The sequence below is a fragment of the Danio rerio genome, chromosome 9, assembly GCF_049306965.1.
Source record: "Danio rerio strain Tuebingen ecotype United States chromosome 9, GRCz12tu, whole genome shotgun sequence".
NCBI lineage: Eukaryota > Metazoa > Chordata > Actinopteri > Cypriniformes > Danionidae > Danio > Danio rerio.
The window spans coordinates 22,641,725-22,664,406 of record NC_133184.1 but is presented as its reverse complement, the minus strand read 5'-3'; the positions used below and the strand labels follow the sequence as shown (position 1 = coordinate 22,664,406).

Sequence of the window (22,682 nt, the reverse complement as noted above, 5' to 3'; positions counted from 1 at the left end):
ACTGTAAAAAATTTCCTTGCTCTGTTAAACAACATTTTCGAAATACTGTATTTAAAAAATCAAAAAAATCAAAGGGGGGCTAATAATTCTGACTTTAACTATATTTTATCAAGCATACTTCCAAAAAAGACTTTGTATAAGGGTCACGCTGCAGCCGCAATTGCCACTCTTCATATACTTTGACTTTATTCTTCAAACCATTTGTTTTTACCCATTTGACAGCAAGGGGTTTTAAATATTTAAAATATTTAACCATTTGGTATGATCACTAATACTTTTAAAATAATTGAATAATAAACAGGTCCTATAAGTGCACTGTAATAAATGATATGATAAAAACTCATAATGTTTTTATGTTACTTTACCTTGTTTTATCAAGTTAATCAGATTTTAACTACATTTTTATTTTAACATTTTTAGTCAATTTGATTGATAGAAGTTGAGATGACTATAGGAAAGTTAATTTGATTTAAAAAATGAAAGCAGCTAGAATTATTTTACATATGTTTTTTATGTTAAATCTGATACGCTGAATGAGGATAAAACATTATTATATTTAAATTTTAATATTTTTCCCCCAAATCTATTTGAAGCATTAAAGTAGACATATAAAATGATTCTGCAAATTTAATTTGATTAAGAAATGTTAAATATAATAAATCTGTTAACTAAATATAGTATTTACAGTTTTTTTCACCTCCTGTGATTTAAAAAAAATATATTTTTAAAGTTTTTTAACAATAGTTTTAAAAACTGATTTTGGTAAACTGATTTTTTTAGCTCATGCTTGCTTATAATGAATTGTAACTTTGTTTTTAATTATTTATAATCATACAACACAACAAATCTTATATTGTGTCATAATGACATGTTATAGCTACATTTAAAATAGTGTTATTAATACTTATTAGTGATGGATTCGTTTTCAGTATACATGTTCATATCACATTATACAGTGATTTATAAATATTAATTAGTCAGTTAAGATTGTATTTATTTATAAAGATACAGTTTGCAATTTTTAAAATGTTGTTATGCTATAGTGTACTCTCAGAAAATGATGTTTGCTGCTTGTTTAAACTACTTATTTAAAATGAATTCAAACAACACAATTCTTGCAACAATTTAATAGTTTTATGTCAATCCATTAAAATTTGTAAGAACTAATAAGTTAACTTAAAGGGATCATCGATTTGTGTTGGGACAACATGAAACAACTGTGGTACCCACTATTTTTTACAGTGTAGATTTATAGAATGATTGAGCTATAATTCATTATAAGCACAACCTTCATATTAAGTGTTACCATAATTTCTAAAGTTCCACACAATTCCTTTATGCTGTCCCAACACAAATCAATTAAGCTAACCTAATTATTTTCACAAATTGAACTGGATTGAGCATAAAACTATTAAGTTGTCCCCCCAAAAAACTCATGAATTGTGAAGATTCGACTCATTTTAATAAGTAGTTCAAACAAGCATACAAATTCACACATTTTTTAAATGTGTATTTGAAAAAGAATTAAAGTTTTGCAGAACAGCTAAACATTTTGTCTCTGAGTGTACATATAGTTATAGTAATTCTTGTTAACTCAAAATATTGCCCTTCTAGTAGTATCACCTGCAAATTCCACAGACGATGCTCTGAGTCTCCATAATGTGTGGCTTTGAACATTTCATGGATCTGCTGTTGTCTGGCCTCGGGCAGCACTGCCCAATTGGATTGGATAGGAAGGGGCAAGCAGGAATATTAAATTTACTGTCATCAAGCTGTTTGGTGAAGGCCTCTCTTCTCTCTTCTCTGACCTCCTCGGTTGCGCTGGACCCAGGAGACACACATACACACACACACACATGGACACTGCAGTAATGAGAAGCAGACCGAAGGCCTGAGGGAAAGTTTCAGCCTTCTCGCTCTGACGCCAGCAGATCCTCGTCTGATTCATATCTCATCAACACTCTCATACAACATCTTCTCATATTGGTCCAAGCAGCTTTGATATCCACAGCCTCATTAGATCAGAGATTCAAGGCAAGACGCTGCAGGCAAAAACTTTCTTTAAATGTACCTGTCAATTTTGAGATTTCATGAAGTTTTTTTAAGGCTATAATGCGAAACATAATATACTTTTAAATGTTTGTTTCGTCATACTTTATCACTTTGTCTCTGCAGAATTCAATTACTGTATTTTTAAAGTTAAGTTTCTCAATATAAGTTTTGTCTCCAGCACTGAACCATAAATCTAAACTTTAGCATCTCTTACATAAAACAAACTTCATAGTTTTATTCCTATTCATTTTCTGACGAGTTTTTCATGTTGTTCATAAATAAATTGACTGATTATATACAACATTTTATTCTACAAACAAATACAAACACAGACTTTTCTGAATTATGGAGTGATTAAAAGAGGTTCCTAAAATTCATTCATTCATTCATTTTCCTTTAAGTCCCTTATTTATGAAGGGTTGCCACAGAGGAATGAACTGTCAACTATTCCAGCATATGTTTTACACAGCGGATGCCCTTCCAGCCTCAACCAGTACTGGGAAACACTCATACACACTCATTCACTCAAACATTCATGCACTCAATTCACCTATAGCGCATATCCTTGGACTGTGAGGGAAACCAGAGAACCTGGAAGAAACCCACATGAACACAGGAAGAACATGCAAACTCCACACAGAAATGCCAACCTTCTTGCTCTGAGGCAATAGTGCTAATCACTGAGGCACCGTGCTCATAATTCTGACTTTAACTGTATGTTCATATCTATACAGCTGCAGAAATGTGCTCTTTGGTTGCAGTGGAGTAGTTGTTTATAATGACTTTCTTTATTTCTAGATCATCCTGCACTCGATGCACAAATATCAGCCCCGTGTCCATGTGATCCGGAAAGACTTTAGCAGTGAGCTCTCGCCAACCAAACCTGTTCCTACTGGAGAAGGAGTGAAGACATTCAGCTTCCCAGAGACTGTCTTCACCACAGTCACAGCCTACCAGAACCAACAGGTCCATTACTGACTGTCAGTGTGCAAAATGAGAAATAGTTCTGCTGTGATTCATCTAGGAGTGCAATTAAAAGCCAAGCTGATATTATGACAAGTTTTATTTTATTTTATTATTTTATTTTATTTTAATAATGAGAAAGAGACTTCTAGTGTAATTCAGCTAGGGATGAACAACAATTAAATCCAATAAACAAAAAAAATCCAAGCTGATAATACCACAAGTTATATTATATTATATTATATTATATTATATTATATTATATTATATTATATTATATTATATTATATTATATTATATTATATTATATTATATTATATTATATTATATTATATTATTGTTAATGCAAAATCATTTTGTGATTTGATAAAGATTATAAAAATGTTAAAGTTTAGAATATTAATAAATGATTAAATTGGGGAAATGAGACAAATACATTTTATTATGCAGTATTAGTTGGTGTATATATAGCTTATCAGTAATTGACTAATCAATAGACAAATTAGACAACAAAAATTGCAGCATTTATTCTGACATTTCTGAGATATTAACGAGTTGAGCTTTTGTAGCTTTTGACAAATTTAATTTGATGTGTAATGAAATGTTTACAAACTCTGAAAGCAATTAGCAAGGTGTAAAACCCCAAATTTTATTTACATTTGGTGTTTACATTTTAAAATGAAATTTAAATTTCTGTCTTACAGTTTAGACATTTTTTTCTTAGAACTGCAACTTTATCTCTCGCAAATGTGAATTAATAGCTGCCAACTCTTAAAATGAAAGTTAATAAAAGAAATAAGGTAAAATCGCGAGAAATCTACTAAAAATTCCACAATATAAGATTTTTTTTATGTCTGAGTAAAAACTTCTAAAGTATTATTATTAATTTAAACTAAGTCTTTTGTAAATTCCTGTGGCACAAACACGCATTCATGAAAACCAATATGTTATCGATACATTGTGCATCCTGCAATAAAAACCATATCATGAATCAGTTTTAAAAGGAAAAAAAAGACTTGTTCTGTTTATTGCTAAACTGACAAACTGTCAAACCATTATTAAACATGGCTGTTTTGGACTTGTTCTCTCGTAACAGATTACCCGTCTAAAGATCGACCGCAACCCATTTGCCAAAGGATTCCGGGACTCAGGGAGAAACAGGTAGATTTCAGGAAATTTTATCCTCACTCCATATTGTCCATGCTGTGTGCGCAAATACACACAAATCTCGCTAGTGGCCTTTCATATGGATATGAACCCCAGGAGATCCCACCTAATCCCACGTCCCGCTACATTAAAATCACTCCCTCGTCCATTCGGTTGCCAAGAAAACCTAGTCGATCTGTGATAAAACGATCTGATTGAGGGCAGCGGAAAGAAAAAAGACCCCCTTTCCTTTTCTTTCTGCCTTCCTCCAGTCTCTGCATTTGCCTGCATTTCACTTCTCCGTCTCTATAAGATGCGAGTCAGAAATGGTCATATACTGTGAAAAACTCTGAGACAGACCCTCAGCACATGAAAGCACACTTCCATCTGGAGAGTATTATCGCCACAGATATTTGAGACATCTTTTTTCATTTTTCAAACAATAGACCGCCTGATTTATGAACTAGCGTTAGATTTTCATTGCAGAAAGATAGAGATGAAAAGATTATTCAGGAGTAAGATGTATATATCTAAAAAAATTCTAGCTCTTTCACAAATATATTCTTAAAATACACTTTTTATCCTTCAATAAAATCGTTTCAATACTAATGCTCTGGATCCTCCTCGTCTCGGATTGCAAACCACAGATTAAGTTGTAATACTTGTTAGCTTTTGATAATCTTTGTATGGCAGGCTGTTTTAACATTTATTTTCTAAATCTTTAAAGGTCATATTTTCATGCCTATATATGTTTTTTTAGATACTAGAATCTTTTCCATTAAGTGCTACTTATTCGATCTGAGTAGCATCTTTTCCATTAAGTGAAAGTACTTATTCATTAGCTGGTATTACTGGTTATTCTTTTGGTATTAGTGCCTGTTCTTTAGTAATTTATTTTTACATAAGTATTTATTTAATAGAAAATAGTCTTTCTTTTAAAATAAACACTAGTATCTGTTCAACAACACCATCTGTGTCCAAACAACATGAAACATGACAAGATTCCAGTAACAAGCAATTTGTCTCTCTGCACCAGACGTGACATGACAGAAAAAATGAAATAGAGTCATTCAGATGTGCAGAACAAAACTCCCAATGACATTATTGTTATCTAATTAATTAGTATTAAACTTTATTAATATTGTTCAATGTACATGTGTATTGAGTGCACAGTTCTAACGTCTTAGTTTAAACCATGTTTGCTATAGGTATTTTCTGCTTGTTTTTTCAATATATAAACATAAAGTGAAATTGTATTCAAATTCATTCTGGTAACATTAACTCTAAATAAAGCATGTAATTAAGTCGATCATAGTAGTTCATGCTCTTGTTCACCTGCACGTTGCAGAAATAAATACTTTGCATGTTGTTGTCAAAGATGGTTAGGCAAGGCAAGCAAAGCAAGTTCATTTATATACTGTAGCACATTAATTCATACTCAATGGTAATTTAAAGTGCTTTACATAAACAAGAATAAAAGATCAAATAAAATAAAAATACCAAGTATAAGAAATAAAAAAAAACAATTAAAAATGTGTTAAAACAGGTCTTAAAGGAATGAAAAACAAAAGAAAGACAAAATTAGGGCAAAATATGCGTGTCGCATTGTAAGACATGGTGTAAGTAACTAGTTCTACACACAGTAGCTGTTTGAGGACAAAAACCTGACAAACGTCTTGAAATTCAACATCTGCACAGTGTCTTGTTCTTTAGTGATGTATTTTTAAATGTAGTACTTATTTAATAGAAAATAGTACTTTTTAAAATAAACACTAGTATCTATGAAATAACACCGTGTCCTAACAACATGCAACATGACAAGATTCCAGTGACAAGCAATTTGTCTCTCTGCACCAGACGTGACATGACAAGAAAAAATAAAATAGAGTCATTCAGATGTGCAGAACAAAACTCCCAATGACGTAGACATGTTTATGATCTAATTAATTAGTATTAAACCTTATTAATATTGTTCAATGTTGTAACTGGAAGCTGAATAATTTACTTTGATTCATTGAATTAATATACAATAATGCACACCTGAGATATAATACATTATTATACCAATGGCCTAGTCATTAGTTATAAGAACTAGTTTCTAATTAATATGTATTAGAATTAAATGAATAAGTAGATTTACTTGTATCTAATAACTAAGTGTGGGTGTCTATTTAATAGGTACTAGTATCTAAAGAATGAGGAATGAGTGTCTAATTAATAAACACTAGTATACAGTGTAAGGAATAAATTAGCATATTTCCATATTTTGTGATTATTTTTTATTTTGTTTTCCCATTCATTTATGCTTTTGAATTGCATTATGGAATCTTGATCTTTCTTCCAATAACTTTAAACCTTGAAAAGTTACTTTTATTAACATTTTAATAGTTTAAAGTGACATATTGTCTGCTTTGGTTTTGTATATTACACTCTCAGAAATGAAGGTACAGGAGCTGTCACTGGGGCAGTACCTTTTCAAAAGATACATATTTGTAACTGAAGGGTCCGCAATAGTACCTCAAAGGTACTTTTTAGGTACATTTAGGCACCAATATGTACCTTTGAGGTACCAATGTGGACTCTTTTGGTACAAATGTGTACCTTTTGAAAAGGTACTACCCCAGTCACAGCTCCTATACCTTTATTTCTGAGAGTGTATGGTACTAAAACCTTGTAATAAATCCAGTATGTTTTCTGTTATTTTACAGACTTCTATACATATTACTTATACATTTTATTATTTCAAATGACTAAAATATCAATAAAAGTCACTTTGTTAAATTTTAGAGTTTAATTTTCAACATCAAAAGTCAACAGAGCAAAGATCAACATCCCATAATGTAATTTACTACTGTAAATAAATGGGGAATTATATGGAAACTGTTTAATGAACAGATCTTTCTTACAGTGTACCTAAGGAATAAATACTGCTAATATCTGTTGGTACTAAATTTGGTACTATGGCACAAAAACCTACATTTTCTTCTACAATACATTCTAGTTCATATTATGTATTAAATATTAAAATGGCTTGCCATAATTAATAGGGTCAGTTGTGCTTAACCAGGCCACAAATCAACATTTTAATGTACATCACAATCACTCTTATTTATGATACATTACATCTTTCTTTTGGTGAGCAGTATTTGGATTCAGTCAGAGCCAGTGCTGGAGTCATTAGAGTGGTTCACTAACAAGCAGAAAAGAGGAGAGAATTACAGCCGCTTAAGCTGTACGGCGAGGGCCGGTTCAGGCAGCGCTGCAGAGAGGAGTAAATCACACAGGAAGGGGAGCCTTGTACACAGCACAGATGAAACATCAGCCAGATTTATGTGCACAGTAAAAACCTGCTCCTTTTTACGGGCTCTAGTTTCCTCCAACTCCCCCTCTGATTTTTCTCCCTTTTTCGCCGCAGTCTCATGTGCATAATCGGACTGTCTCACCTGTTTCCCTTTGCCATCTCACGTCTCCTCTTCCGGCCTTTTTCTGCCACTGTCCCCCATACAGGACCGGGCTGGAGGCAATAATGGAGACGTATGCTTTTTGGAGACCTCCAGTGAGGACACTGACATTTGAGGACTTCACCAACATGCAGAAGCAGCAAGGTAGAGTCTGTAGATGTTTTTAACATGCCTACTTGAATAACAGTGGCTCCGGATTGCGAACTGTTGCTTCATAAATCATTTTTAATGTTACTGTGGCCACAATAATCACATACCATGGTGGATTTATGAATCAGCTGTACGATGGGTGGGACGGGTTGGACGATTTTAAGTTTTTGTGTCCAAGAGTGAGGTTGTCAATGTGCCTGTTTAAAAGATCAAGAGTTATTTTGCTTCCTTTTAAATCTGACCCTGAAATATAAAGCCATATGTGCTTAAAAATAGACAACATAAACAAATCGTTACAATTTTATCATTTAAATGTTGTGTAATTCAATTCAATTGTTTATTCCTATATCGCTTTTACAATGTAGATTGTGATAAAGCAGCTTAACATAAAAAGTTCTAGTAAATTGAAACTGTCAGTCCAGTTTTCAGAGTTGTAGTTCAGTTCAGTGTGGTTTAATTTCACTGCTGAAAGTGCAAACACTGAAGAGCAAATCCATCAATGCGCAGATAATTTTCCTTATAAAATATCATTATATATAATATATCATCGAAGTAATTGTAAATAAAATATTTATTTTTCTTCAGTGTGTTCCTTTTGAATTGATTTTCAATGATTGATTTTTTCTGTAAACTAAATGATTCCATTCTCAGGTACAGCTTATTGAATTACTGATCCGGTAATGATTATGAAGGAAGAACAACATTTTTTGTCCGCCTTCAAAAGAAAAACTTAGAATATAATTACAAAGCTTACATTTCGAATCTTGAAATGCAAAATGATTAAAGATTTAAGAGGACAGCTCACCCTAAAATTTAAAGCCAAATATACACTCAAAAATATATATATTTTATACATGTTACATATGTTACGTATATTATATTACATATATTACATATGTTAAAAGTGTTAAGTTAATGTAATCGATTTGTGTTGGGACAACATGAATGAATTGTGTGGAACCCTGCATTTTTACAGTGTAGTTTAAGTAGAAGAACATAGCAAAACATGGAAATAATATTTAACAATTATTTATTATTATTTAAATGAATGAATGCATATTATTACAAGACATTCTTTGCTATTTGCTGTAATAATCAGATTTTATTAACCCTTTAACTGCCCCACCAAGAAAAAAAATGTTGGGATTGCATTTCTGAACTCTTAATGTCACCAGTTAACACACTCAATGGATTTTTTTTCAACACATTCCATAGTTTCTAAAATATCAACCTCTACCAAATGGTAGATATGTCAGTTTGTTGTAAAATTAATGGAATCAATACATTTACTACACTGTAAGAAATTCTGGGTTCTACATAAATTATGATTTGTGTTGAAATAAATTAAGTTAGTTTTTACAAATTTAAGTGGATTTAACATAAAATATTAAGCTGTCGCCAAAAATGTTAAGAATAATGTTGTTTCAGCTCATTTTAAATAAGTTTTTTGAACAAGCAGCAAACATATTTTTTGAGTGTATGAAAAATCTGAAAATATAAACTGCAAGACCAATTTCTAAAAAAATAATCAAAATAAAACATTACTAAATCATCTTTATTTTTTGTAGTATGCCATAAAATATTTCAGATTCTCATTTACAATAATAAATTATTGTACAATTTTTACAATAAAACCAAAATTAAGTGTAGTTGTGCAACAGGATTATGTTTGATTGATTTTTTTTTGTAAGTACATTGCTGTGTGTGTAAACCAATATTTAATGCAGACATTCTTTAAAGGACTTTAACAGTCATTATTTAAAACAGTCAAAATATGGTCCACCAATTATGTTAAATTTTGTGTAAATGATTCATTCATTGATCAAACTAATTAATAAACTCATACATTTCAGCCCATTTCTCACACAAATCTCTCGTATGCCTTTAGAAGTCTCAGAGTAATGCGCTCATATTGATTTTATGATCATTTTGAATCTTGAAACGTCATGAGAGCAAATAAATCTTGTCACATTGAATCATTCAAAAGTAAATGTCTTCCTATAAATTTGGCTCTCACAAGTGTCTGATCGATGTCTCTTACTCAAAGCTAGCCTTATAGCCCAGATGATCAAATGTTGATCTAACTATTTTTTTCCCCTCGTCATAAGGTCAGAGTAATGTGAGCACAGTATTTTGTCTGAGTAGACATCTGTTTGTCATCACAAAGTTCTCGAAACGGATTAAATGTTAATTAAAGTTCTCGCACGGCTGACAAAATGTCGCGTCCCCTCCGCCACCATCACACCCCCGCAACCCCAAACTGATCGCCCTCCCTCTTCCATTAGTTGTTCTCCAAGCACTGCTGAAGCCTCTCTCACTAAAGCCTGACAACAGGGGAAAAACATGACATCACCGCAAGCTCTCCTTTCTCTTCTCTAGCAGAACAGAACCAGAACTCAGCTCAGTAATATTATCGAACGCATATGGAGCTGGCTCGAGCCTCAGCCAAGAGAGTTCTGAATATTATAGTTCCTATCCCATTCCGAGCCGTAGATCAGACTAAATTTTCAAAACAACAAACTGAGTGCCGGCCAATTTCTCATTAATAAAGAAATATGTGGTAGATATCCCACCGCTATCACTCAGCTCCATGTGTTTGACTTATTCACTGCGCGTATGTGCCAGTGATTGTTTTTTTCCTCCTTTCTATGAACGTATGCCCAAATGCTGTCTGTAATACTGAGAGAGAAAGGCCTCTGTTGACCAGACATGCATATTATCAAACTCAAGCCACATTTGCATTGAACATTTGTTACAATGTTTCTGAAATGGTTGCTGCTGACAAGACATGTAATTAGCTTTTTACACTAAGCTTATCGTCTGGTTATCGTCTCTTTTTAAAGCCAACTTTTTAACCCCAGGTTAAGCAGAATCTTACACAAGGGTTAAAGGGCTAGTTCAGCCAAAAATAAAAAATTTGTTATTCATTTGCTCACCCTTAGGCTAGTCGGGAAGATGAAGGTTACTTTTTCTTTAGTAAAACATTAAAACATTAAGCTGAAAGCACGTTCCTGGTGATTCTTAAAGTGCAAGTCAATTGTTGACATATAGAGGGCCAAAAAACAAAACAAATCAGGCAAAAAATTAATACTTGTCATTCCTGTCGATACACTTTTTAAATGAACAGACAGTGCAAGAAACAAACATTTATTAATTTTCTTTTCAGCTTAGCCCCTTTTATTAATCTGGGGTCGCCACAGCGGAATGAACCACCAACTTATTCAGCATATGTTTTACGCAGTTCCATCCGCAACCTATCGCTGGGAAACACATATACACTCATTCACACACACTCATACACTATGCTCAAATTTAGCATTCCCAATTCACCTGTACCACATGTCTTTGGACTTGTGGGGGAAACCGGAGCACCCAGAGGAAACCCATGTGAACGCGGGGAGAAATGCCAACTGCCAACTGACCTGTGTTGCCCCAATAAACATAAGCAATTTAAGTCATTCAAAATCATTAAATCACTTTAAATCGTTTAATAGTTTGTTGTTGTTGTTTTTGTTTCGGTGAACTTTAACCTCACATTTTAATGCCAATTGTATGTAGTTAGAAAAATGTCTGCATTTGAATATAAAGCTCAATTGTTTAGCAACAAACAGCCAATCAACCAATCATTAATTGAGCCTTTGCATTATTGAATACCTGTACGCTTTGTGTAGTCACATAAACTTTCATGCACAATTTGAGTGAACTTATGATGGTAGATAAGAATGTTTTGTTCTATACATATGCTTTGAAAAGGTTCTACTGAGGACAAACTGAACGGCTCAGTCTAGAAGATATAAGCCCAACTGATGTGCATGAGTGAGACAAGCCGTTATTTGAACAGGCTGCATGCTGTGCTCATCCAATCAATCATTCTGACACTGCAGATCTGCAAAAAAGAGCTTTATCCAGGGGTTTGTGAATGTACACTAACGTTTTGGGTTTTGGGAAAGATTTTTTCTTTAAGAAGCTCCTTACATTTATCAAGAAAAATACAGTATTATTTGGATTATTGTTATTTTAATTAATAGATTTGTTTTCTATTTTGTATTATTTAAAAAAATATGTCATTAAGTGTTTTATTACTATCAAAAATATGAACCATTAAACCATACATGATCACTCTTGAAAAAAGAGGTTCTTTATTGACATTGTTTGTTCAGTGAAGAATGTGTTACACCAGTTGAAACCTTCCTCTTGATAAAAGGTCAAACATTTTTTTAGATTATTAAAACAACAATCATACTAAGATTATTTGGAAGCCAATGGGTACAAGTTTTGGTTTTGGAATCCCAAATTGTATTTCTATAGCATCAATGCATAAAAAACATTTATGAGTGTTTAGATTGATGTGATGGTGTAATTAATGAGAGGATTTTTTTTTTTTTTGGTGCACTGTCCCTTTAACAACTTTAAAGAACAATCATTTAGTTACATAGGATGTGACTGAGATGAGCGCTCTGTTATGGGTTAATATGTGGCACTTGTTGCCAGCTTTGAACAAGCCTCTCTTGTACCCAGATGAAATGATCTCCCTAAGGAGCCACAGTGACTGCTCGCGGTCCACGAGATGAAATAAGAGATACGCTCTCAGTGTGATTGTTGGACAGTGCATGTGTTTTCAGAGCTGGCTCTGTCTCTTCTCCTCTAGTCTTTATGCGTAGGAACATACATCTCCACACTGTGTCTTTGGGGTTTGGATGTTTCTGAATGTTTGCTGACTCTGTTTTTCAGGAGGGAGCACTGGCACCTCTCCCACTACCTCCAGCACTGGTACTCCATCCCCCTCCGGCGCGACACACCTCCTCTCCCCTTCGTGCTCCCCTCCTACCTTCCATCTGGCACCCAACACCTTCAATGTGGGCTGCAGGGAGAGCCAGCTGTGTAACCTGGGCTTGTCTGAGTACCCCGCATGTGCCAGAAGCAACATGGCTGCCTTGCAAGGCTACGGAGGATTGGCTGATGGATCCTACGGCCGCCTCCAGACCACAGGAGGCGCTGTAGCCTCCGCCCAGGCCTCAGAATCCTTCTTGCCTCAGAGGACTTCCTCTCTCATTGCGGCAGGAATGCAGGGAGGAGCTCATGGTTCATTGGCCACTGGTAACAGTGGCAGCGGTAGCGGTGGAGGCAAGATGGATGCGTATGGAAGTCAGCTGGCCTCTTTTCCTGCGTCCCAACTGCAGTACGTCATGCAGGCAGGGGCCAGCTCAGCCTCTGGGTCATCGGCTTCATCCGGCTCTTCCTCATCCTCTGCTCATATGTTCTCTGGGAGCCATCATCATGTGCAGCAGAGCACATATAACGCCTTTTCCCTTCACAATCCCTATAACCTATATGGATACAACTTCCCGGCCTCACCGCGCCTGGCTGCCAGCCCGGAGAAGCCTCAGGGTGGCTTACTGTGCTCCTCGTCCTCCGCCGGAGCTTTTGCTGAACGCCAGTACCTGTCTAACGGTGGCATGGACAGTATGCATATGATAGGCAACCCCACTGGCAGCCAACAGGGGGCTGGCAGCTGTGACGGCCGGCAGTATGGCTCTTCTTCGCAGATGTCCATGCACATGGTTTGAAGCAATTGAAAAAGCAAAATAAACCAAAAACAGATCAAAATACCAAACACGAACAGCTGCTGCAGTTTTTATGCTCACCGTTTCTGGGTGTTCAGAGTTTTATTATTCAAAATGTCAACATTCAGTGTGGACTTTTTATCATATCACCACTTCATCAGACTAAAATGGAGTTAAAGTGTTCATCTCTTACATGAAATGGCTTCAACGCAAATGGATACACAAGATAAAAATGACCCATCCAACCTGACTGTTGTTGTTGCTGACTTGCCGACCTCAATGGTGTGCAAAACTGAACTGAAATAAAAGAGGTCGGAGATTTAGAAGATGGATTCTGTTGAGGATTCATATTTGGTGCAATAATGACAGCCGTAACTGTCCCACATGTACGAAAGACATCAGCTTGAACAAAACATATCCTCAAAACTGTGAGTGAATAAGTCAGACGTGTTGTGTTGATAATATGCAATGCTTGTCATAAAGTTTGTGATGCAATGTTTGAAGCTGACTGGCTCTTTCAGAGTCTCAGGACAGCCAAGTAATAACAGGGTTTCTGTATGTTTCTGACAATCTGTTACTAAATTGCCTATTGGTTTGGAAATGGCTTAACCATATCCCGAGTGGAACATAAACATATAAGCAATAGTGAATGCACGCAAAGCACATAGGTTTTAAATTGTTGTGTGGATAAAAACCATAGGAAGACAAGGTAATTATGCTTTGGAGTGTTTGTAAATGAATATATTTAAATGCTAAGCAATTATATGGCCAGTGTATGATGTTGAATTAAATCAGTGTGGGTGGAATGAACAAATGTTGTTTTAGGCTGTAAATACAAGTGCCAAGCACATAAAGCTCATCAAATAAACATTATAAGTTCTCTGTATGTTTTCTTAGGAAAAAATAATAATAAGAAAAAGAGCATGTTTTGTTGATTTTGGTTGTGATTTTGGTGTTCTATCATGCAGTGGATCATAAAGGGCACTTAGTTACCCCTTTTACAAGATGCAAGAAAAGCCTTTGGTATTTCCAGAATGTGTCTCTAAAGTTTTAGCTCAAAACACCTGTCAGATTATTTAGATTTTAGATTATATTAGAACAGTGTTTCTCATCCACATTCCTGGAGTACCACCAGCTCTGTACATTTTCCATGTCTCTTTAATCAAACACATCTGATTCAGTTCATCAGCAAATTAGCAGAGACTTAAAGACCTGTAATGGGTGTAGAATGGGTGTAGGAGACATCCAAAACATGCAGTGCTGATAGGCCTCCAGGATCATGTGACCCCACCAGTCCTATGCCACCCAACCAGCTCCGAGCTAGGATCGAATCAGTGACTTTCCGCATGGGAGTCGGTTGCTCAACCAAGGAGCATAATCAGAGGTCAGAGGAGTGAGGTTTACCTGCACAAAACTTTTTAGATGGCCTCTGCTACACATGGTTGAGAAACACGGATGTAGAATATGCCCATTTTGGTGTCTGATGATAATGTAGCTGTTTTTGTAACCTGTGACTTTAAATCCAAATGTCTGCTTCTCCTACGTTTTGTGAGATAAACAGCAGTCAGTGATAGAAACACGGGGATGAAGCTGAAATAAGGTCAGGAGACAAAAATACCTAGTATGTTTATTTGATGTATTTGAGTCTATTCAAGCCTTTCTGAAATGATGAGTCTCACACAAATGGCATTTGCAGTACACACATATTAGTGTTTACTGACACCATGCGACCGTGGTGGTTATAGCGGTTGAGAATTAGATAGTGATTTTACTCTCTTTATTGCAAAAATGCTCTGTTAAAAAAAAAAACAAAAAAAAAAACTTTTGAACTTATAAAATTAATTATTGAGGTGCAGCTGGTCACAGAGACTTCTAACAAATATTTTAATCCCAGTTTATTTGCAAAAAATTGTTCTGTGGACATGTGTATACATGTTATTATAGAAATATGGTGCCTGTCAATCAATTCGGTGGGCAGGAAAAACCACACTCCTACGTCAAGTTGCTATGCCCATAGCAACTTGACGTAGGAGTCCGTTTTTTCCTCAAAATCACTAGGATTTGGGTCCTATTTTAATGTCAGTAAATTTAAAAAAAAAAGAGACTTATCCTATTTATATCACTCTAATATGAGAGTGGACACACTATACCTACGAACCATTCTGTCCAAACAGCCTACAAAAGTTCCCCTTTAAGTTGTTTATTTGATCATGGCAAAACCCGGACATACTGAGAGTATATTTAGGACTATTTGAAAAGGTCAATACATTTTTTTTTAAACTACACGCATAATTTCACATAGAAAAAAGGAGAATTTATAAAGTCCTCAATCTGAAATATGAAAAAAGTTTTTACTAATGAAATGCAAGTATATCTCATGCCCTGTTATTTTCCCCTCTATTATAATCATGGGCTTGAGATAAAGAGAACCAGAAAACGATTATTTGAAAGTCAATATGTGTAAAAATAAATGAATAAAAACAAATGGATTGATCCTGCTGTTCACTTTGATATAAAGAAGAAAGAGAAAACCATGTGGATCAAATTCATCTTTTCACTGTGGTGATGCATATAAATGCCACCTGTTTAAAGAGAGCGAATGGGGGCAAGAGGGAATGGAAGAGAGCAATCTGTTAGACACTGGATGGGGGTAATTTCTACGTTTCTGGCTTTAATATGTCTGCTCTTAATACTTTTACAGTATGTATTTATGATCACTTCTCTCATGTCTGGGCTTTGGTCCTCATTATCCAAGCACAGGCTTCATTGATTTAAAAGCACAATCAGCATCCATTACATGGATGTCTTCAGAAGTGAGTAAAGTTTTTTCTTCTTCTCTCTGTTCTTCTTTTATTTTTCTTCTTTCTCAGATCACTTCCCATCATGTGCTCGATCCAGCCATGAAATATCATATCTGAATCGTCATCAGAAAGTAAACGGTGTGGAAGACCGTGGAGACATCTCTCAGTATTAGAAACACCTGTTTTCCAAGTGCAGCTCTAGTAATGACTGGATATTCAATCAAAGAGTGCATGATTTCATAATTTGGCACACCCCCATCTCTCTGGACATTATTTCCAATAATTATGCGCATTTATTTGTCTAGTAATTTGAAACAAATCTCTTCTAAAATTTCAAATCAGCTTGTGAAAATGAGACAATAAAGTAGAATGGACAGGTATAGTAGATGTAAAGAAAAGTACATTTGTTAAAGAAAAAAAAGATTTTGACCTTTCAGAAAAGCAATGCCATCCCATCAACCCAAACAAAACCTGATCTATGCTGACACTCAAGTTCCGAAAGGGTAATTAAAAAAAGATGTTTAATTGGAAAATCAGAAGTGTTTCTTCTGACAATCTGGACAGCTGGTTTAAAGTCTGGCCTTGTATAATTTGATTTCTGGTAAACTATTGCCCTCTTGTGTTTCTATTTCACATGATTCAACAAGCCCTGATCTTGTTGTTTGAATAAATAAGTAAAGATTCACCGTGAACCACATTATAGGCCTGTAATATAACAGTGTGCCAGATTACATTATCTTGTTAAAGGGCCTTTCTTCAACTACGGCCACTTTTAGCCTTGTGAAGTTGAGTAAAAAAACATGTTCAAAATTAACGTAACATTGCCTCATAGTTTTAAACAATTTATCTAGTTTTAAGATCAGTAAGAGGACAAACTTAGATAAGAGGAGAAACATTTTTCCATTGTGAACTGAACAAATGTCAATTCCACCACATCTCAATATACAGCTTTTATTTCAAAATTAAATAATTTATGTCAAAGATAATTTTTGTAACTAGTTTAACCAATCTCTCCACAATATATATATATATATATATATATATATATATATATATATTGTGGAGAGATTGGTTCTATATATATATATATATATATATATATATATATATATATATATATATAATTATACATTTGTAAATGAAATAAATTTGTTTTATGCTGAATTGTACACCTGTCACACTCTAAAATGTAATATTAGTTTGGTTAAGAGTTCATTAGAAAATACATTCATTCATTTATTCATTTTCTTGTCGGCTTAGTCCCTTTATTAATCCGGGGTCGCCACAGCGGAATGAACCGCCAACTTATCCAGCAAGTTTTTACGCAGCGGATGCCCTTCCAGCCGCAACCCATCTCTGGGAAACATTCACACACACACTCGAACACACACTCATACACTACGGACAATTTAGCCTACCCAATTCACCTGTACCGCATGTCTTTGGACTGTGGGGGAAACCAGAGCACCCGGAGGAAACCCACACAAAGGCAGGGAGAACATGCAAGCTCCACACAGAAACGCCAACTGAGCCAAGGTTCGAACCAGCAACCTTCTTGCTGTGAGGCAACAGCACTATCTACTGCGCCACTGCCTCGCCCTCATTAGAAAATAAATAAACTGAATTTGTAATAGAGCATGAACTTTATACATTGTGAATACACGTTTTCTGTGTGATGAGAACTTTTTAAATATTTGTTAAAAATGTGTGTGTGGTGATGGAAATGACATTTCAACAGTTTATTGTGGAAAAATAGCTTCACCGATTAGCTTTGAATTTATACTATCCTTTCATGTATACAAAATACACTTATTTACCTTAATTTTGTTTGGTTTTTAAAAACATCTTTGGTACAGCATGTTTGGAAATGATGTAGAATAAATATATTTCCTTATCAAGCAATATTTACCTTGATTTTTCTTCAAGTGTTGTTTATGAAAATTTAAAATCCCTCTATTTAGAAGATGTGCTCGGATGTCACTTTTTATTTTCATAGAAACCACCTAAATAATCTTTCACTGAAACTTTTTAGTGACATTACAGTGTTGTGGTGAAAACGACACTGATACTGTGCGACAGCTGTATTTTATATAAAAAATATTATTGATAATAGTCTCACATTAATAACTATAAAATATTTAGATTATTTCACTAGTGCTTAATTAAGATATATTAATAGATACCAGATAAATAATATTTTAAAACGTTATTTTCATTGTTGAAGCTTAAAACTCTGGGTGTGCGACAAGGTGAAAACAGTGATTTTGACACCTAAAAGGAGGTTGAATCTTATGAAAAAATATAATAGAAAGCAATAAACTTTTTTTAAATTTGGTTTTATTGTTAGTTTGACAAAGAAAAAGGAATTTGAACAAAATTATGTATATATATATATATATATATATATATATATATATATATATATATATATATATATATATATATATATATATATATATATATATATATATATGGATATATATGGATATATATGGATATATGATCAAAGGACATAATGGTGCCCGTAGTTAAACACATGGCTTTTTTTGGTTACTATGTATTACAGAAACTCAATACACCATGGCTACAGAATAAATTAACAATTTGTTATTTGTCTCTTTTTGACAGTTTCAAATAAATACTATCAACAACTCTTTTTATCTTTTTGCCTCTACCTTCAGTAATTTACTAATGTTACTTTAATTCCGTCGTTCATACCTGCAATTTTCTTTCATCACATTGTCAATGTTTAGTTGGTTTGGAATCTTCAAAGTGTCAAAGTTGCCTTGTATCACAACGTATCCACCTTTCTCCAAACTTGTACACTGTATGTTTAATTGTGGGTCACTTTTATTTTGACAAACTTCCGTTTAAAAAAACTGAAAGAAATTGTTTTAATTAATTATGTTGTACCAAAAATCCATAATTGAATGAGAGGTATGGTTTCCTTTGTGCTTTATTTTTTTGTCAGGAAAATAATTGGTACCACAAGGATAAATATGAGGCAAAAGCTCTCTTGTATCCACTTTATAATGTTCCATCTATTTTTACCCTGTACAACAACACATCTGCAATATTCTTCTGGAAAGACTTAAGTTTCGGTGGTTATTCATGGACTGCAGAAAGTAATAACTGATTTATTTTATCTTTGCCATGATGACAGTAAATAATATTTTACTAGACATTTTTCAAGACACTTCTAAACAGCTTAAAGAGACATTTAAAGGCTTAACTAGGTTAATTAGGTAAACTAGGCAGGTTAGGGTAATTAGGCAAGTTATTGTATAACGATGGTTTGTTCTGTAGATTATCGAGAAAAAATATGGCTTACAGGGGCTAATCATTTTGTCCTTAAAATGGTGTTTAAAAACATTAAAACTGCTTTTATTGTAGCCCAAATAAAACAAATAAGCCTTTCACGAGAAGTAAAAATATTATCAAACATACTGTGAAAATTTCCTTGCTCTGTTAAACATTATTTGGAAAATATTTTAAAAAAGAAAAAAAGATTGAAGGGGGCTAATAATTCTGACTTCAACTGTAATACATTTATTTTATTTAAATTTTAATTTAAGTTATTTAAAGTTAATTCAAGTTATTTCCATATCACAACGCATCATGGGGCATATGAAAACTTGTGGATATTTTGACCATTTGTAAATTAAATGTCTGGTTTTTGGTGACATTTGCTTACGTTTAGCTGTACAAAACATCTCCTTGTTTTGCTCTTTTACAAACTGTTTTGTCTTACTATTTTTTATATATTGCCTTAATTATAAACCATTTTGAAGCCATTTATTGTTTTGAATAATTTACTACACTTTAATACTCTTTATTTATTCCCAATCTTCCCAGTTTTGCACATTCTCAAAAAGCAATTTATTTCTGCGTAGAAAAATAAGGGGATCCCAAGTAAAGCCTTTAAAACCGATAAATAGTTTCTTCAGTTAAAAAAGATGTTGAGGTCAGAAGGAAGTGTTTGAACCTTTTTCTCACGAGGGAGCAAAAGAGATGTTTGAGATACCAACACCTTCTCAAAGCAAGTAGTTCTGATGAAACGATAAGTCCAGATGGAAACAGCTGAGTCCAGGGCCAGGCCTCTTTTTTCCTGTGGTTCAGAACCTGTGGAGTACAGAGACGCCCCACTGAGGCACTTCCTTCTCTAATGAGAGAAGTCCGGCAGGGCCTGGTCCCATAGATCCCAAAAGTAGCTGAAGCAGACACTGAATCAGGCATCCCCAAAACCAGACGTCAAGTTCAGAAAGGGGCAGAAAACTCAAACGCTGTCAAAACACATCACTTGAAGAACCTGCTCTGGAAAAGGGGGGCTTTTAATGGGTAATGGTGCACAGATTAAGAGATAAAGAGAAAGACAGGAAGTATTTTTCAGGAGCAGCACCCTGATGTAGAAAAACAGGTGTGTACTGCTGGACAACTTTACTTCTTCTGGACTTGACTAACTGGATATTTACTTAAATCACTTTGAAATCCAACATTATTTTTAATGAGATATAGCTGAATGTACAAATTGTCAATTTAATAGCTGGAATTACCAATGTTTTTGTTGGTAAACCAAGTCTCCATTTAGATATATAAGATTCAGAATCTTTTTGGAAGATCTACATTTTGTCTGGTATCTGATCATTTAGTCTGCAGAGTCTTATACCCTAAACCTAATAGCAAGTTTTATCAGGTGACTAAGAAAAACAAAGAAGTGTAGCGGTAAAAGAATGAGCAGAGTTTTTAAATTAACCCTAATTATTCTTATAGGGCACCTATTTACCTATTTTTTTCAGATTTAAAATAAATCTTTTGTGTCTCAAGAATGTGTTTGTAAAGTTTCAGCTTAAAACACCCATCAAATTATTTATTATACATTTCAGAATATTAGAATTTTCTTTAATGCTAGTTCTCCCCGCCCACTATTCCCACGTGCCTGTCAAAATGTACCTTAATCTCTGCCTCGGCTGCGTTAGATAAACAGCGCAGTGACCGACATGAAGTAAGCAGATCTTACGTAATGTTTGTGAGAAATACTACGGTAAGAATTTTCCCAATGATTATTTGATGTATTGGTTGTGGAGTTTATTCACACACAATGTCGTTACATAGTTCATGCGCATACACATACACAGCGCGCACATTTAATTTAGCACCTTTTTCTCTGCAAATGTGACAGAATACACTTTAATATCCACTGCTGTATTGACATCTGTTATGTTAATGTACAAAGCAAACCTGATTTAACATCCCCAAAGTGGGATTGAAGCGATTTCTTTTATAACTGTTCTGACATGTGGCTGTGGTTATAAAGGAAAGACGGTTCATTACAAACATACACTGTTTTAAAAACGCTTTAACTTATTCTTGATCACATTTGATTATGACTGATGAACACATAGAGCTCAACCAATCTTTTAATCCCAGTTGTGTTGCTCATGTCCTGTCTTGTTGATATGATTATACGCGCTTCTACGAAGACATGTTAGTTTGCGGCTGTCAATCAATTACGGGGGTGAGGAAACTGCACTCCTTCATCATGTTGCGATGGGCCTCAAAATTGGAGGGATTTGGATCCTCTTTTGACGTCAAAAAATGTATGTCTTTATATCACACCAATATGACTGTGGACACACTATACCTACACAAAGTATTGTCCAAATAGCTTACAAAAGAAGATTTTCATCATAGGGGCCCTTTCATCTTAATATGTTTCTAGACTTCAGATGATCAGTGCAAATCTAACAAGTGTTACTACAAGCAGTACCAGTGGAAAATTCATCTTAACATTGTTCTGTAAAGTTTGAAGTGGAGATTTGTAATCCTCCTATAAACAGCTCTCTTGAAATCACACAACTATTGGAAAGATTAAATAATCATTGCAAGATAAAATATAAAAATGACAAATGATTAAAAAATATGAATAATCAAATGATATATGATATCCTTACATTTTCTTCTGTGAAATATCAAAGTAAAACATTAATTTAGAACTCCGTCTCATTATGAATTTGGTCCATATACTTAAAAGTCATTGGGTTCATAGTTATTTTCTCAATAAAAATAAACCTCAAATCAAACAGTTTTGGGCACACACACAGTATACCTAAAGAGAAAAGCCCTATGGCCAGCCTAGCTAGCAAATGTTGGTTGTTCTTACTCTTAATGATATTGCTAGTGGAGCAATATGTTGAAGTCGTGTTTACTATAATTATGATTGACAATACCTCGCCTTTGTGAAATGATCTAACAAGGCTAAAGTATTTATAGTGTAAAGTATTGACCTGTAGAATTTGTTTCTGTTGTATGATCAGTGCAGCGACGATTGAGTAAATCCCAGAGCCATAAATAATATAGGCCTGTAAAAACACCACACAGCCAAGGCACGCTTTTTCTCCTCTCTATAAACCAATGCACCTCCTCAGTCCTCGACTAGGCCTCTGCGCCCACATTCTGCAGTTCGATTTGTTCCGCTCATTATTTTCACAGGAAGTTTGTTTAACGGTCAATAGATGGACAGCGCGAACAGCCATCATTCAGACGGC

The 22,682-nt window shown here is 34.4% G+C and overlaps 1 protein-coding gene and 1 long non-coding RNA gene across 3 annotated transcripts in view; both read left to right on the top strand.

Annotated features, from left to right (window-relative positions):
- The window catches only part of tbx15 (T-box transcription factor 15), a 33,116-nt gene extending 18,894 nt beyond the window's left edge, over positions 1–14,222 (top strand). The window contains exons 5-8 of one of the 2 annotated variants that reach the window (NM_001328433.1): positions 2,851–3,018; positions 4,112–4,176; positions 7,669–7,766; positions 12,504–14,222. In NM_001328433.1, coding sequence (NP_001315362.1) covers positions 2,851–3,018; positions 4,112–4,176; positions 7,669–7,766; positions 12,504–13,339 — 1,167 coding nt within the window. In that variant the 3' untranslated portion in view covers positions 13,340–14,222. The remainder of the gene's footprint in view (positions 1–2,850; positions 3,019–4,111; positions 4,177–7,668; positions 7,767–12,503) is intronic. The other variant, XM_021478599.3, reaches the window with a different exon arrangement.
- The window catches only part of LOC141376109 (uncharacterized), a 607,180-nt gene that overhangs the window by 90,097 nt on the left and 494,401 nt on the right, over positions 1–22,682 (top strand). The gene's annotated exons all lie outside the window — the stretch shown is intronic.